At 44.9% G+C, this 17,188-nt stretch overlaps 1 protein-coding gene across 1 annotated transcript in view; it reads right to left on the reverse strand.

The window, feature by feature from the left end:
• Syne1 (spectrin repeat containing nuclear envelope protein 1) overlaps positions 1 to 17,188 on the reverse strand; it is a 471,659-nt gene that overhangs the window by 179,646 nt on the left and 274,825 nt on the right. The window contains exons 75-81 of the mRNA XM_075949874.1: positions 14,148 to 14,273; positions 11,827 to 12,003; positions 10,563 to 10,828; positions 6,450 to 8,610; positions 2,715 to 3,052; positions 2,380 to 2,524; positions 1,011 to 1,229 (exon numbers count right to left, since the gene is read on the reverse strand). Of these exons, the coding sequence (XP_075805989.1) occupies positions 1,011 to 1,229; positions 2,380 to 2,524; positions 2,715 to 3,052; positions 6,450 to 8,610; positions 10,563 to 10,828; positions 11,827 to 12,003; positions 14,148 to 14,273 (3,432 nt within the window). The remainder of the gene's footprint in view (positions 1 to 1,010; positions 1,230 to 2,379; positions 2,525 to 2,714; positions 3,053 to 6,449; positions 8,611 to 10,562; positions 10,829 to 11,826; positions 12,004 to 14,147; positions 14,274 to 17,188) is intronic.

Here is a 17,188-nt window from a genome sequence, read left to right on the forward strand (position 1 = left end):
AAAATTCATTTATATATTTATTTTTGAAGTTTTAGTTATTATTAATGTGAGTGTGTGTGCACGTGTGTGCGTGAGGCAGACACAAGAACAGGAGCGCGGGTGTCCGTGTAACACGCATGCGGATGTCGTATGACAGCTTTAGGAGCCTGTTCTCTCACTTCACTGTGGTTCCGGGGATCGAATCCCGCCATCGGTCCTGTACCGCAAGCCCTTTCACCCGCTGAACCATTTAGCTGGCCCTTGCTTATTTTAAAATTAGTATACAAAACAAAAGATTTCCTTATAACATTTTCATAAATACTTGGTTTTGGTTTATCCTATCCCTCTCTCTCTTTTTCCGATCTCCCTGTCTTTCCCTCATCCTGCCTCAGCATTCATTCTTCTGCCCCTGTGTTCTTTCTTTTCTACTCCCTGTCATGAACATTATGTTGCTCTCCCCAAGCTCTCTGGGCCCTAACAAAACTAAACTGTACAATGCACATTACATTTTGTCTCAGAATTTAATTTGAAATGGAAAAGATGATGAAAGTTTCATAACACTAATTTCAAAAGAGAAGCATGTACTGTTTGAACGAGAAATCTCCCACCTCCACCTCCAGCCTCGGGTATTTGAATACTCGGTCTGCAGTTAATGGCTCTTTTTGAGGAGGTTTAGAAGGTGTGGCCTTAGTGGAGGAAATATGTCACTGTAAGAAAGAGCTGAGGTCTTCCCCTACTCCCAGTTTGTGCTCTCTGCTTGGTGCTTGTGGTTCAAGATGTGAGCCCTGAGCTTGCTGCTCCAACCGTCACGCCTGCTGTCTGCCACCATGCCTCCCGCCACCGAGGACCCTAATCCTCTGGAATCCTAAGCCAAAATAAACTCTTTCTTCCCTTGGTCATGGTGTTTTATCACAGCAAAAGAAATGTAGCTAACACAAAGGCAAAAGACAAGATACTAGTTTCCAAAATACATCCTAATCTTTGAGAAATAGGACACAGCCCAACTTAAGCCGATCTGTAAGGAAAGTTACCTTATTGCTCAAGCCCTTCCACTCATCTATGGCATCCTGCAGGATCTTCTCCTGGTCCTGGGCCACAGCACGGAGACGCGTCCAGCGCTGCCAGACAGTGGTCATCGACCTGCTTAGGGTGGCTTTGCTCGCATCGTTTCCGGTTTTCTCTAGGTGTGATGCTTTTTCCTCCAGGGCCACAATTTTCTCATGCAAAGAGTCAACTACAGACACTACAGCCTAGTGCAGGGTTGGGGGTGAGTAGAGGGGGTTAGAGAAAGATTGATTTTGGTTTTTAAGTTCAGTGGGCTTGAGTAGAAGCCCAAAGACACTTGTAAAAGGAGATATTTCTAAATAAATTTAGGTCCCTTAGGCAGTCATGATGGTACAAGTCTAGTGGTGGGGAGGTGGGGGGAGAGAGTCAGGAGGTCAAGGTCATCTTCCAAGGTTATCTTTCTCTATGTGGAGAGTTCGAGACCAGCCTAGGATACCTGGAAACCTGCCTCAAAAACCCCAAAGTAAATTAGTAATTATGAATATGTTTTGCTTCCTCTAATACCTCTAACGTTTTACTTATCAGAGTTGGGTTTTGATTGATTTATTTTGAAAGGCAGATATTATTTATTTATGAAAGACAAGTTATTTTCTACTTGAGATTTTTTTTTATTCTCTGAATATCAACAGAAATGAAAGAAAATTTTACTTTGGTATTTTAGAATGCTCCCATCTTCCTTATGTTGTTATGCTAGTCGAGGGGCACATGGGCATTTATTTCTGGATTTTGTTTTAGTTAGTCCAAGTTATCCAGAATTATTAGTCCAAGTTATCAGAGAATTTGACAATGTTTTAAAAGGTTTAGTTAGTTATTTATTCTGGGGGCTGGAAGGATATGAACAGGAGTTACAGACGACCTTTTATGGGCCAGTTCTTTCTTTTCCACCTTGTTTGGCAGATGGCGTCTCTCTCGTTTTAGCTGCTGCCCTGACTCCAGGAGCTTCTAGGAAGTTCTCCTGTTGCCATCTCCCTTGCTGTAGAGGTGCTTGCTCACCTTGCTTTTTATGTGGGTTCAGGGGACCTGACTCAGGTTGTCAGGCGCCAGGCTTGCACAGCGAGTATTATTACCCACTGAGCCATCTTCCCAGCCCTTTACTGCCATTTTTAAGGACCGTATCTTCTCAGAAGCAATTGCTTTGAATTTCTCTCTTGATCCTTTGCTATGCATTTCTTGTCAGTACCCCCCAACTATGAAATGTGTTTATTTGTGTCTTTATCATACCGAAGGAAGCCGGATGGAAATAAAGAAAGATTTAAAGATGTGATTCTGGACACATCACAAAGACTTGTAGCAATTAACAGTAAATGACATCAAAATAACGACGACAAAACTGACCTTGTGTTTTGACAGCTTCTCCTCAGCTTCCTGGCCTGAGGAAGTCTTCAGCAATGAAAACTCAGACAGCTTCTTTTCCCCATCATTCATCAACTCGATAACCTCTTCCCTTGCTTTCTGGTACTCCTGCCATTGAACCGTACATCTTGAAAGAGTCCAAGAGAAATAAATAAGCAAAAGAAACCTATTTCCACACAGAGCCCTGGTGTCCCCATGTCTAACGGTAAGAGGAGAAAGCAAATGTGCATGCTCATGTATGTCACTATAGACATTCTGTTAGTATGCTGTTACTTTCTGTGTGACAACATCTTTTGGCCTTAACCTACTCTAAATACCTCTGCAGGAGGTCCCGCTGGGCATGGGCGTCCTGGAAGACCCTCTGGCTCCTCTGTTCCAGGGAAGCCATCTTCTGTGCTAGCTCTTCCTTCCCATTTGGCTTGATGAGTGGATCCAGCTTGGTCACAAGGCCTTGGAGCTCCTCCATGTGGCTGTGGAACTGGCCCTCTGTCTTGAAAAATTCCACGTGACTTTTGAGATTCTCCTCGGCGCTCTCCACATCTAGGCCATTGCCTGCCAGCTGTAGCATTTCTTGAGCATCCTCCAGCCAGTCACTGGCTGTCTGGAACACTTGATAGTACCTTTGACAGTGGCTGTATATTTCTGTCAAGGTTGCCTAAAAGACAGTTACCGTGATAGAATCAACTTCCATTTGCAGGAGGTTTGTAGGAAGTCCTTTCGTTTTTCCATCTCTTTTCTAATTCCCAGCTCTATAAAAGCCATGGGAAGTTAACGCAGAAATTGGGAAAATTGTTTTACTCGTGAGAGAGGAATCCTTTATTCCTCCCTTTGCTCATCTTAATGTAATTCTACCAGTGCGATTAAAATATGTCATGGATAAGTAAGGAGAGAAATGAACTATAAATTTTTGCTAGTCTGGATTGGTTTGGAAACTTTTTTTGGTGTATGTATATGTATTTTTCAAAACAAAATACAAAGTATAGTAGCTAGATGACTTGAGAAGTAGTTATGCCTCAGTGGGTTAAAAGAATGACAACGTTCAGCATCCAGATTAGCCTTTGCTAGCTTCTGGAAATGAACGGCTTGCTCTTGAGCCTTGAGCGAAGACTAAACTAGACAAAGTAAAACTCCATAAGGCTTGCTGCTTCAAATCCAGAAGGAGAGGGAATACTCTAACCAGCTGTCAATGACTGGACAAGAAGAGCTACACTGAAAGCAAAGACAGCAATGCAGTAGTCAGGGTGGGAAGCAAACAAGGAGAGAATGGGAAGGGAGAGAAAAGGATGAGCATGTGGGCTGCAAATGCTTCCCGTAACATCTGGATGGAGGCCACCAAGAGACAGAGGCAAAGCAGAGGCAGCCTCCCGGGTGGAAGACTGATTTCAGGAATCGCCAAGTTGAAACAAAGAATCCATCAGTGGGTTTAGACCCGTGAGTGGTGACCGCTTTTAGGGTCACAGATACCCTGCATATTGGATACTTACATTACAATTCATAATAGTAGCAAAATTACAGTGACGGTAGCAATGGAATAGTTTTCTGGCTGGGGGGTGGGGGTCACCATAGCCTGAGGAACTGCACTAAGGGTGGCAGCATTAGGGAGATTGAGAAGAGACCAGTCCTTGCTCTTCCCTGAGGGCCTGCCTTTGTAGCTATAGGAAAATAGTTGTTAAAGTCGAACGATGGTTCGGAGTTAACATGGAGAGGAAGGATGCTAGGTACACTTTGAAAAGCCAGCAATTGGTGTGTTTATTACAATCTTAAACAAACACGGTAAGTTTTGCTATTTAAATGGTTAGAATTAGCAGGGCGGTGGTGGCGCATGCATTTAATCCCAGCACTCGGGAGGCAGAGGCAGGTGGATCTCTGTGAGTTCGAGGCCAGCCTGGTCTACAAGAGCTAGTTCCAGGACAGGAACCAAAAAGCTACAGAGAGACCCTATCTCGAAAATCCAAAAAATAAAAAATAAATAAAATAAATGGTTAAAATTAATCTACGTTGGAAGTAGAGGCGAATGATAGGAAGATTCTGCATGCCTGACGACCTGAGAGGCTGAAGAGCGTCTGACCACCATGAACTGTGGTTACCGGTGACTAGGAGCCAGTTCAAGGCTCCCGGATTCAGGTCCTCCAAAAGAATATCAAATAGTCTTACCCACTGAACTACCCCTCTGGGCCAGGATTATTGTTGTCTCTTGTGACAGGTCCTCATTATAGCTTAGGCTGGCTTCCAACTCCCTGTGTAGATGTTTAATTTGTGATCCTCCACCAGTCTCTACTTCTCATCTACTACCATGCTCGGTTGAAGTAGTGCTGGGGGTTTAGCTTCAGAGCCACAGGCGTGATGGGCAAGCAAAGGAACTTTATCAACAGAGCTGCATTCCCAGGCGGGTGGCCAGGGGATTAAAGGAAACAACCCCAGGTAAACAATGTATCTGTTCTGCTGTGTTGAACAAGGAAGTGTGTGCTCGGTAAGAGAAAGTTCCAATAGGAGGACAATCTAGGAGATTCTCCATACGTTCCCATTGCTGCTTGTAATCCCCCAGGTCTCAGGAACAGCAGATAGAGTACCCGTGTTCCTGCTGGGTTATATTTGATGCCAAGAAGGGGAGCAATTTTACCTAAGAAGGGGAGAAGAAACAGGGCAACGGGAGGGACAGCTTACAAAAGAGCACGCCTTAGTGGTCTGTGTCACTAGTCTGGCCTTACTGCCTTGGAAGCCTCTCCATCCAATAAGGTTTTCAAAATACCGGATTTTATGTAGTATACACCCACTGGCCATATTTTATCAGTATAGTCACAATGCTTCCATGCGGGGAGGATTCCCATGACCTCTGCTGATGTAGGATATGCAAGGCTCTTTTATAAAGCACCGCAGTGCGTGCATGTACCCTACACACTGTGCCGTGCTCAGCGTCATCTCCAGGTCCCTCTGACACCTAATATAATGTTGCTGTACTTGATTGTTAAGGGAGTTGTATGAACGGGTAAAGGTCTGTACTTGTTTCCATTTTTTCTTTTTTTTAAAAATATGCCAATTAGATTAGTCTGGAGGTTCCTCAAAAAATTGCAAACAGATCTTTTGTATAAGCCAACCATACTTCTCCTGGGTATTTTCCTGAAGGGTTCTAGGACAGCATGTCACAGAGACGCTTGGAAATCTACATTCATTGCAACACTCTTTGTCATGCTTGAGGGTCTACCCACAGGAATGGATAAAGAAAATGTGGTAGGCATAAGTGATGGAACTTTCTTCAGCCATGAGCAAGGAGATGGTGTCATTTGCAGGAGAGTGTGTGCACCTAGAGAGTGTCATACTATGTGTGCAGAGCCTAGATCTTTTTTTTTAGTACAAACACACTAATGTGCATGTCTAGGGCATGAGGATGAAAACGGACTAGAGACAGACAGGAGATGAATGGGATGGGCATAACGCACAGAAATGTCCTTAGGAAACCCAGGACTATGTACAGTGACTATATGTCAATCAAAATACTAAGTCAGTTGCAAAAAATGAAAATTTTCCTTATGGTTTGTTGGTTCGAATCTGTTGCAAGCTACATTATCAAAATCATTTATTATCTCCTCTAAATATACATTATCAAAATCATTTACTCTCTCCCCTAGGGGTAAGAAAAAAAGGCACACTATACCAGTTTAAGTAAAATTATCCAGTGTGGGACACATGAAAATGACTGTACACATAAAAAATAAACATGGTCTTTGAAGTCACCATTGAGGATGATTTGATGAGTCAGCAAAAAGCAATGTCCAGTTGTTTGTTTTGTTTTGTTTTTCTTTTCAGTTTTGTCTCTTTTAAGATAAGGTCTCCTGAAGCTCAGGATAGCCTCAACGTGGTTTGTAGTTTAGTATGGCCTTGAACTCCTAATCCTCCTGTTTCCACAGCTCAAGAGCTGAAATTATATGTGGGACCCACCACACTTGGATAAAATAAAGCACTGGACTTTAAACACAGAACCAGCCCTAACCAGATTTTTCATGTGTTTACAGAGAAGCAGCCTGGAAAAGAAAGACAGAGCGCCCCCTACCGACCTGCCGGGTGCGCAGGGCTTCCTGCACATCCCCGTCCAGCTCCTTGAGCTCAGCCAAGGTGTGCTCCAGGTCTGCAGAAATCAGCTCCTTGACTTTGGCGAACTTCTCCTGCTCCTTGTGACTCAAGGCACTCATGATCCTCAGGCTAGACAGCACTTCCTCCTGGTGGATCTGGATCTTTCGGATCTCCTCCTGGATGTCCTGGAGGCTGAGGTCCAGGCACACTGGCCCACTGAGCTCCGCCTTCACCCTCCGAAGCCAGTCCAGGGAACGGCTCATTTCCGTCTGGAAGTCTATGCTCTGTACCATTCTGCTCTCGCACTCTGTCACCATCTCCCCGACGCCGGATGTCAACTGTTTCAGCTCCTCCTGCCAGGACTGGACCTGACCCTTGGCTTTCTCATAAGCCGAGGGATCGAGGTGTGGAGTAAGATCTTCGAGGTGGACAGCCACTCGTTTAAGCAGAATCCCCGAGTCCTGCAGACTTCCCGCCAGTGAGTGGTATACCTTGAGCTTCTCCTCCGCGGGCAGCGTTTCCTCGTTCACTTTGGCCTGCTCGGTTTTCACGACTTCCAGTTGACTCTCTAGCTGTTGGCACATCCTCGCATGTTCTTTGTAAGCGCTGGTGGTGTCTTCTAAGAAACCGACCCTTTGCTCTGCTTGTCGTTTCAGCCTGTGATACAGGGTGGCCAGCTGTAGCATCTTCTCCGGCTGCCAAGGCTGCCCCGTGCTGCGAAAACTTTCTTTCTTCTGGTTCAGTTCATTCACGGCTTCCCCAAGGCCCACTACCTCACCCAGAAGGGCTTTGCAGCTCTCGTGAAGGGACACACTCTCCTCAACGATCAGGTCTGAGGGCATTTTTCTCATCTTCAGGAATTGGTCTTCCAGTTCACCCAGAGACTGGGTTGTCAAGTCTATCAAAGAAGCATATTCCTTTCGGGCCAGAATTGCTTCCTGGATTTTATAGAACTTGTCCTTAGCCAAGGCGACAATGACGTTGAATTGTTGGGGCAGAGCACTGAGTTTTTCACTGAGGTAGGAATGGTCAACTTCATTTAGTGATGGCAGCATGGCCTGCCCAGTCCTCTGCAGTGTGAGCAGAAGGTTCTCGTACTCCGGAGATTGTTCTAGAATGTTCTGGTATTTGTCCAATTGTGCATGGAGTTCAACCCTCTCATTCATGAGATTGATTTCAGGAAAAGTGATAATGTCTGCTTGTTTAAGCCAATGGCAGGCTTTATCAAAATCTTCTTTAAAATGCTTTCTAGAAACGAGGCTCTTCTCCAGCTCCTGCAAGCGGTGACTACATTTTTGCAAAACGGTGTCATAGACGCTCTGCAACTCCTGAAGCTTCCCCAGCACTTCCGGCCTTTCTTGCTCTATTAGTCCTTTCATCAATTCGCGACCCTGTGCCCAAAGTCCGGTGACCTCATTTTGGTAAGTCTTAAGACTGGCCTGGGCAGTCTTACAGGTTTTGATCTGCTTGCTCACATCATCTGGAAGTAGGCAGATATATTCCCGGAACATAATCCTTCGCTCGTGTTGTTGGATTTGGCTGGTGGCCTGAAAGACTGCCATGAGGAACTGAGTTTTCTCAGACAGAGCCTTGTTCAAGTACTTCCTTCGCTGGCCCACTAAGTCGCTGAGAGAGTTCACATGCTTCTGGGCATCCGAGAGTGCCTTCTGGATCACCTTCCGTTCATTGAGGCCAAGGTCAGCCATCACACGATCTGCATCCTTCATCAGGGACTTCAGGAGCATCTGCTTGGTCTCCAGCTCACTGCAGATGGCCAGGTGGTCCATGAGGAGGTTCTGAGCCATGTCGGGAGGTGGGCTCTGCTTCAAGGCCTCCACGATGTTGGGTTGTTGCTCTTCTGCCCACTCCATCAGCTCCTGGAATCTGGATTGGACGACATTTAATTCCTCCAAGTTGGTGACTGACACCTGGATTTTCCTTTTGACAAGGTCCTCGAGCTGAAACCAGCGTCGCTCCAAGTGACTGGTCTGCTCTTTGACCAACTCTCTGTCATCCAGACTCAGGTGCTCTATCAGTTTCTGCTTGTGGTCTTTCAGGTCTTCAATGGCATTCTTCTTCTCCTGCAAGGCCAAAGCTAACTTCTTCAATGCCTCCAAGTGGACAGCTGTGCTTTCTGCGTTGGATCTGTACATACACAAAGAACACAGGAGCAAGTCAGTTCCTTGCCCTCTTAAAGGACATTTCAGTATTTTCATTAGGTGGGCATTCATAGCTTAGATTCTCCATGACTGAGTCAAATAATGGCTGACCAATAAAGCTGTTGGCATTAGGAATCAATCCTCATCCAGTCCTTGAATCAGACCAAGATGCCTATATGCATCTCAACTCTTTTATTACTATACTAGACAATGCTGCCTTCCAACCACACTTCCACGTGTTTTTAGCTTTCCTTGGATCTTATAATCTCCCTAATAACATAATATATGAGGTGTTACAGATAGAAAAACACAGATATGCTGCCACACAAAAATAGTGCTTAATGCAATAAATAGTAATAGTAGTATAGTCTTTTTGTTGGATCAAGGTATAAATGGTAGAGTGATAGACGGCAGGATCTAGAAGGTATAGCTAATGACCCAGGAGCTGTCTAGATAGACTTGGTTGTTTTTATGTGTCTCTGTACTTTGATATAAAAAAAACTTTTAAGTAAATGTGTGATTTAAGTCATTACCCTCTTCATTACAAAGCTCAGATGAAAAAGCTGGATCTTTTTTGTTTGTTTGTTTTGTTTTGCTTTGCTTTGTTTTTTTGTTTTTTCGAGACAGGGTTTCTCTGTGGCTTTGGAGCCTGTCCTGGAACTAGCTCTGTAGACCAGGCTGGTCTCGAACTCACAGAGATCCGCCTGCCTCTGCCTCCCTAGTGCTGGGATTAAAGGTGTGTGCCACCACTGCCCGGCAAAGCTGGATCTTATAGTCTCGTAAATTTGCAGGTGATCAGTTCTGTAGTATGAGAAATCAGGCTTGTTGGCATTATGATTGCATTTGGTCTTGGATACATTAGGTTTAAGGTACCTATAGAATTAATGTAAGCCGAATATATGGGGGAGGTTTGGCTGATAATAACTGTATTTATTTAAAAAAACAACAAAGGGCTGAGCATCAAGAAAGAGTAGAAATGAGAAAATGGTATGCTAAAATAAACAAACTGTAAAACATCACCATGATCTACCTACTTCTAGAACAATATTGGCATTTTGTATTGTAAAAACATAATAGGTCATAAAAAAATTTATTTTTTAGTAATTGTAGTGTTCAAAAGCATGAAATGTTTTCATATAATATACTAACGTGTGTGTGTGTGTGTGTGTGTGTGTGTGTGTAAACGGCAGGCACTTAATTTTTAAGGAATAAAAGCCATGAGGGATTCAAGGACCAGACATCTCAAAGGGCATAATTTAACTGAATGGCGGAATAATTCTTTAGAACATGACTGATATAGATTAAAACTGCAGTGTCCCCCATAGGATCATGTGTTTGAACACTTTGTGCCCAGTTGGTGGCGCTGTTGTTTGGAGAGTTGTAGAAGTGAAGCTTTGCAGGTCACCAGAACGAGCTTTGAGGGTTTATAACCCAGTTTGCTTTCTATCTGCTCCCGGTACCTGTTCCAAGAAGTCATAGGCCAGACACACCCTTGCCACTGTGGGGATGCCTAGCCCTTCATCTTCTCTCTACAATGAACTGCATTCCCCTGAACTCTGAGCCTAAATAGTACATGGTCAGAGCAATAAGAAACATTTGTTATACAGTGACCAGACACGACTAAACTACTTGGAATATATGTAGCTCAGGGACTTGACAGACTTGCAGAGAAACTTCTGGGCCATGGAGGTTCAAGATGAATCCACTCTGAAGTCATGGATGGCAATCACTGACTGGCAGTTAAGGTGACAACATTCAGTTCTTATCTCTGGAATAGTGTCTGAGACCACAGACAAACACGTCTCTCTTGCTTTGTGCTAATTAGTGTTAAATTAAACCAGGAAGCTCCCCTGCCTACTGCTCAACATGAGGATCTGAGTGCTATTCTGCCAACTTCTAACTCATCATCACGGTGACCCCCTGGGTGAGTTCTGCTACCTGGCCAGATTATCCCATTCTGTAGTAAACTTTTCAAGAAAGGCTTCGACAATCTCCATGTGGTCGTGGTAATGGCTGCTCCTCTGAAGGTCCTGGTCCCTCTGCGCACACAGCTGGCCAGCCTGCAGGCAAAGGTCTTGCCACTGGTCATTCAGGTGACTGATTTCCTTGTGTTCAGGAGACTCCTGGCTCTTTGTCAGTGAGTTCACCTTCTCTATGATGGTGCTGATGGAGGCCTGTTTGCTCTGCAGCTGCGTAGCAAAATCCTGAGGATGACAATGTAAACAGACTGAAACCCAGATGCATTGCCTTTAAATAGAGTTTTAAAAAACCAGAAAATTTGAAAATCACCATTATTCCTGGTGAACATTAATTCCCAACTGAGGAAGACTAGAGGAACTTGGGTACTTCCTTCCTTGCTTTGTATTGTTTTGAGAAGTACGGACAAAAATCTAAAAGTGTGTTTCCTTGAGGTAAGAGCTTAATTGTCTCAAAATATATTGCATGACAAAATGTTTAAGCCAGGTGGTAGGGGTGCACACCTTTAATCCCAGCACCTGGAAGGCAGAGGCAGGTGGATTTCTGTGAGTTCCAGTCCAGCCTGGTCTACAGAGTGAGTTCCAGGATAGCCAGGGCTACACAGAGAAACCCTGTCTCAAAAAACGAAACAGAAAACAAACAGGGCAGGCTCCAAAGCTACAGAGAAACCCTGTCTTGAAAAACAAAAACAAACAAACAAAAACAAAAACTGAACAATGAGGTCTCGTGTTTGCAAACAGCAGTTCCCAGTTCTGCAGGCTAAAGGTCAGTAGTCCCCAGTTCTTTAGGTTAAAGGTCAGCAGTGCCCCAGTTCTGTAGGTTATAGGTCAGCAGTGCCCCAGTTCTGTAGGCTAAAGGTCACTGTGGTGCCTGCCAACAGTGAATGTTTCATATGAAAAAGGCCATGTAGAACTCTGAGACTATACATGAAATATTATTTATTTACTTACTGGGACAGGGTCTTGCTACATTCCCTGGACTAGTCTTTACCTCCTGGGCTCAAGCCGTTTTCCTTCCCTAGCCTTCAAGTATGGTGGGCTATAAGTGTGTGCCACTGTGTTCAACCTATGGTTGTTTGCTGCCCACACTCCTGCTCCTTAGGTGACTGTCCTGGTGTCTGAGGGCTCACAAGGCTCGGGCATACGGAAATGAATGTATGGAGTCCATTGCATCTTTTGCTGTTCTTGGCCTCCCTTATGCCCCTCGGGCAGACGGTAGCTCCCACCTTGACTTGAGAGACCATGTTCTGGGCGATATTCAGTTCCAGCTCCGCGTGCCTCCTCTTCATGTTCTGCAGCTGTTGGTCAGCGTCCTGCAGGTAAATCCAGAGCTCGGCCTTCAGGTGCTTGATCTCTTCCCAGCCCTGAGTCATGTTCTGGGCGTGGACCAGCCTTTGTTCAATCTGGAGAAAGCACAGTGAAATGCCATCAGTTCCTATCTCTGCTCGGTGACTGAGAGGTGTGGGCTGTCAGGGGGTCCGCAGGCACCGTGTGCACACTCCACTCAGCTACAACAGAAAAGTGCCTCTTTCTTTGTGCTGAGAAAAGCAGCTTTCCTTTAGGCTCAAGAGTCCTAAGGAATGAAAACATCTAAGAGTTCTCCCATGTAATTTTAATCAGTGATGTGAGGATCCAAGAAATTTTAAGTGTCTGAGATCAAAAGCCGCCCCTAGAGCTTTACCCATCGGGCTGAGCAGGAGATTCGTTATTTGACTGGTAAATTGGGTTGGAGTAATTAAGAAAGGCTTACATCTCTAACACGTTTGTCTATTCATCTTAGAAAACTCTGAGGGTTTGATTTTTTTTTAAACAGGGAATCATACAGCCTAGGGTGGCCTGGAGGTCCTGACAATCCTCCTGCTTCAACCTCCCAGACCCTGCCCAGTTCTGGGATCACAGACTGCTCCACGGGACTCCGCATTGCTTTATTAATGTTTCCGATTGTCCTTTGCAATCTGCTTTGCTGGCTTTGGGAGGTGTATAACTTGTTTTATATTTAAGATACTTAGACGCTCTAATATGTATAAATTCCATACTTTCTTCATCCATTCTTCCATTGAAGGACATCTAGGTTGTTTCCAGGTTCTGGCTATCACAAACAATGCTGCTATGAACATTGTAGAGCATATACTTTTGTTGTATGATAAGGCCTCTCTTGGGTATATTCCCAAGAGTGGTATTGCTGGGTCCAGGGGTAAGTTGATCCCGAATTTCCTGAGAAACCGCCATACTGCCTTCCAAAGTGGTTGCACTAGTTTGCATTCCCACCAGCAATGGATGAGTGTACCCCTTTCTCCACAACCTCTCCAACAAAGGCTATCATTGGTATTTTTGATTTTAGCCATTCTGACCGGTGTAAGATGGTATCTTAAAGTTGTCTTGAGTACTACTCAGCAATAAAAAACAAGGACTTCATGAATTTTGCATACAAATGGATGGAAATAGAAAACACTATCCTGAGTGAGGTAAGCCAGACCCAAAAAGAGGAACATGGGATGTACTCACTCATATTTGGTTTCTAGCCATAAACCAAGGACATTGAGCTTATATTTAGTGATCCTAGAGAAGCTAAATAAGGAGAACCCAAAGAAAAACATATAGGCATCCTCCTGAATATTAACCTTCAGCAGGCGATGAAAGGAGACAGAGACAGAGACCCAAAATGGAGCACAGGACTGAAATCTCAAGGTCCAAATCAGGAGCAGAAGGAGAGAGAGCACGAGCATGGAACTCAGGACCGCGAGGGGTGCACCCACACACTGAGACAATGGGGATGTTCTATCGGGAACTCACCAAGGCCAGCTGGCCTGGGTCTGGAAAAGCCTGGGATAAAACCAGACTCTCTGAACATAGCGGACAATGAGGACTACTGAGAACTCAAGAACAATGGCAATGGGTTTCTGATCCTACTGCACGCACTGGCTTTGTGGGAGCCTAGGCAGTTTGGATGCTCAACTTACTAGACCTGGATGGAGGTGGGGGTTCCTTGGACTTCCCACAGGACAGGGAACCCTGATTGCTTTTTGGGCTGGGGGGAGACTTAATTGGGGGAGGGGGAGGGAAATGGGAGGCGGTGGCGGGGAAGAGACAGAAATCTTTAATAAATAAATAAATTTAAAAAAAAAAAAAAAAAAAAAAAAAAAAAAAAAAGATACTTAGACGCTATCACCTTTCGGGAGGATTTAAGCACTAGCCCATGGCAGGCTTGATACAAAGAAGCGAGGGCAGGGGGTTCCTCAGGTTGAGTATTATTTAAAGGAGAAAGGTGTGAGAGAATATGAAGATAGCAAGAAGCTGGTCATTAGACTGGGGGACGCACAGACTGCGGGGGTTGAGGAGACTGAACAATTCAGCTGCGACTCCATTAGTACCCACTTCCATGTTCGTGATGGCTACCACATCCGTATACTAACTCATCATTACGATCTAAGAAGATCATACCAGGACTCGCCCAGGAAATATTCTCTTTAAACCTGACAGCCTTCGAAGCAGATTTGAAGAAGAGAACAGACAGTTTGCTGTGATCATGCAACTCTTTTGTTGTTACCAGCTGCTCTGTTTGCTGGATGTCTTTGGCGGTGGTTTTCACTGAGGACTCTGACAAGTCACACATGGAGCAGAGGAGATCCAAGTAGGTCCTTGCCTGCTCTTGCAGAGCTCTGAAGTGTTTGACCTGAAGGCAAAAAGAAGGCGCTTGTCAGAGTCAATGAGAGGGGTGCACTGTTGAGGTAGCAAACTGTGTGGTTGGGAGCATTTTATTGATATTTCAGACACCGTCTTGCTTTGCCAGTATTTTCACCACTGTCCTGAAATATATCTGTGACTCATGGGGAGAATTCCAAACACACTGGCGGATCTGTTTGTCCACCATCTGGTTCGTATTATAATTAAAGCCGTCTGCGTGGTCTGGGAAAGGGGAAAACCCAAGGCTCGTCTCCAGTCTTTCCAGATTTTCTCACAGCACCTGCGTTTTCCTTTTATATCAGGAAAAGCAGTCGCAGCCTCGTCTTCTCTGCTCATTCACAGGCTGTGCAGAGCATGGAGACGAGACCACTGTCAGGGTGAGCTGGGAAGCTTCGCTGGAGTGATATGGCTGGGGTTCCTTCTTCAGCGAGAAGTTCATAACCTGCTCTTTCCTTTATCAGATTCCAAGAGGGGCTTATGCGAGTAGTTTTTTTCCCCCCATTTCTTTATAGAAACACAGAAACGTGGGTCTCTTTACAGAGGCGTATCATTGAGGGAGAATACATTTTAGATACTAGGTATAAAGTAGTCCACACAACAGAATGTAGGCCATGGTGGAACTGGTGTTCTTCTAAGGAAAGACAAGGTAATATGTCCGCAGATACTTAGCATAGTTGTGCTAAACACCATGTGGCAAAGAAAAGGTGGAGAGAGGATTATGTGGAGGAAGCCCTGCTACTCCACAGTAGTGTATCTCCAAGACTGTTGAGAGGATTAGATCTAAACATATTCAGGAAGCAAGCCATCAAACAGGGTAAGGACAATCCACACAGAAGGACACTAGGTACAAAGGCTGGAGCAGAGGGAACAGAGCAGAGGTCAGGGGAGTGACAGAGACCAAGTCCCGGGGACTCTTGTAGGGAATTAATTACATCTGCAGTAAAAAGCAGAGGGCAACAAATGGCTCAAGGAAGCTCACAGTCTAAAGAAAACACGCTGTGTCCCCACCGTGGAGTCTCCTTCTGCTCTAAGGGAAAATGAAAGTATGCTCCGTGATGGCGAATAGATAGAACTGGAAGCTACCATGATAAAGAGAAAAAGCCGAACATCCCACTGTTCTGGTTTCTGCCTCTACTCAACAGTCTCCAATCCCAGAGCCATGGACGACTGAGGCAAATAGCTCTTCCAAGGGAGGTCTGTCCTTTGCACTGTGGGCTGCTCAGTAGCATCCTTAGACTGCACCTGCTTAGAACCAACAGCCTCCCAGCCATTATTAATCACGGCGTCTGACTATGTGCTTCATCATGGCCGAATGACCCTGGGGTTGGGGGGTAATTTGATGTCACCCAAGTCTAGACCACCACTCCAGTCTCAGCAGATTTTTAAGAAGTAAACTCTTGCGCTACCTCAAGTCTCCTTTGTTTGGCCAATTGCGATTACAGCCTATTCGTCCGTGGAATAAAATTTGGAATTTATGCTGCAGAATCATAGAATGGCATTAGAAGAATTATGACCAGGCCTTGGCCTGAGAGCGGCTTTTACCATGGAGTGAGCAGTCTATAGGGGACACATACATACAGCAATGGAGAGAACAGAGGACAGCAGTCTATAGGGGACACATACAGCAATGGAGAGCACGGGGGACCTGTCTGCTTCTCATGTGGATATAATAAATACTGATCTACTTCCCACCAAGTAAGAGCAGAGCCTTGGGTATCCATTGTGTAAAGTGACACCAAGCATTAACCAGTGTGAGCAGCATCACCCCACGTCCTGCGGACCCCGGCCTTGACCCATGGCCCAGACAGATGGACATTTAGAAATAAGAGAATAAGCTGTCAAAATTTGAGTTTTAAGAATACTTGTAATTTAAAGGACAATGATTTACTTTGTGATTGATAAAGCTACTTTAACCCTAACCAGTAGAGACAGGTGCAAGTGATCATTGCTAGCATTAACTTCCAAGACAAATCAATCTGGCATATTTTTCTCATCTCTCCAATTCCTGTCCCATGCCTTATAAAAACATCTAACTCTGAATGGGATTGAATTATTGTGCCAGTCTCTTGTGGTCACACGGAGAGTTGCTGGTATGTATTTATAGAAGAAAAGGTATTAGAGGGTCAAAATACAACTTGGCACCACAGTGCAGATGCTGATCAAATCCTAACTCCGAATCTGCCTCTGTGCGGAGTCTTCAGTAGTGGAGTGCTCCAGCCCCATGTCTGTACTAGTCAACTGTGAGATGCCTGTTGGGCTTGGCACGAGGACAGCATCCAGCAAGGAAAACATTAACGAGATGGAACAGAACAAAGAACAGAAAGGAAATTGACAAAACAAAATTCCTTCGTCTTCAGTGTCTCAGATCCAGATGGCCCACAGCCTCGAATCTCTTCTGTGGCTACTTTCAAGTAAGTGACAGGCATACAGAAAGTCTGTGGGAGGGCAGTGGGGCACAGAGCTGCACACTCAGGAACCTGAGCAAGATTAGTGGGGGCCTCCTGGTTGGCAGTGAATCCTGCCCTGTTCTGGCAGAAGGCCATTGTGAGAAACACTTTTTTGGTGGGAACAAAGGAGAAATATTTATTTTAGAGTGTTTTAAATAGAATACATCCATAATAAAGGCCCACATAGAGAAGGAGCAACTCAAGGAAGCTTACAGTGGGAAAAAAAATGTGGACTAGGGATTTGATGGAGATGTAACGTTCTGCCGTGAAGCAGGGGATGGAACTGAAGATCACCGCGTTAAGCAAAACAAGCCAGACTAAGAGGGACAAGCATCATGGTTTTTCTCATACGTGTAATTTAGAGAATGGAAAAGTGGACTTGAGAGCAATGTGGGCTGTTAGGAATGAAGGGCAGCAAGGGAGGAGCAAGAGAGGGCAGAGAAGGTGCAACCTGAGG

The sequence above is a fragment of the Microtus pennsylvanicus genome, chromosome 1 (genome assembly GCF_037038515.1).
Source record: "Microtus pennsylvanicus isolate mMicPen1 chromosome 1, mMicPen1.hap1, whole genome shotgun sequence".
NCBI lineage: Eukaryota > Metazoa > Chordata > Mammalia > Rodentia > Cricetidae > Microtus > Microtus pennsylvanicus.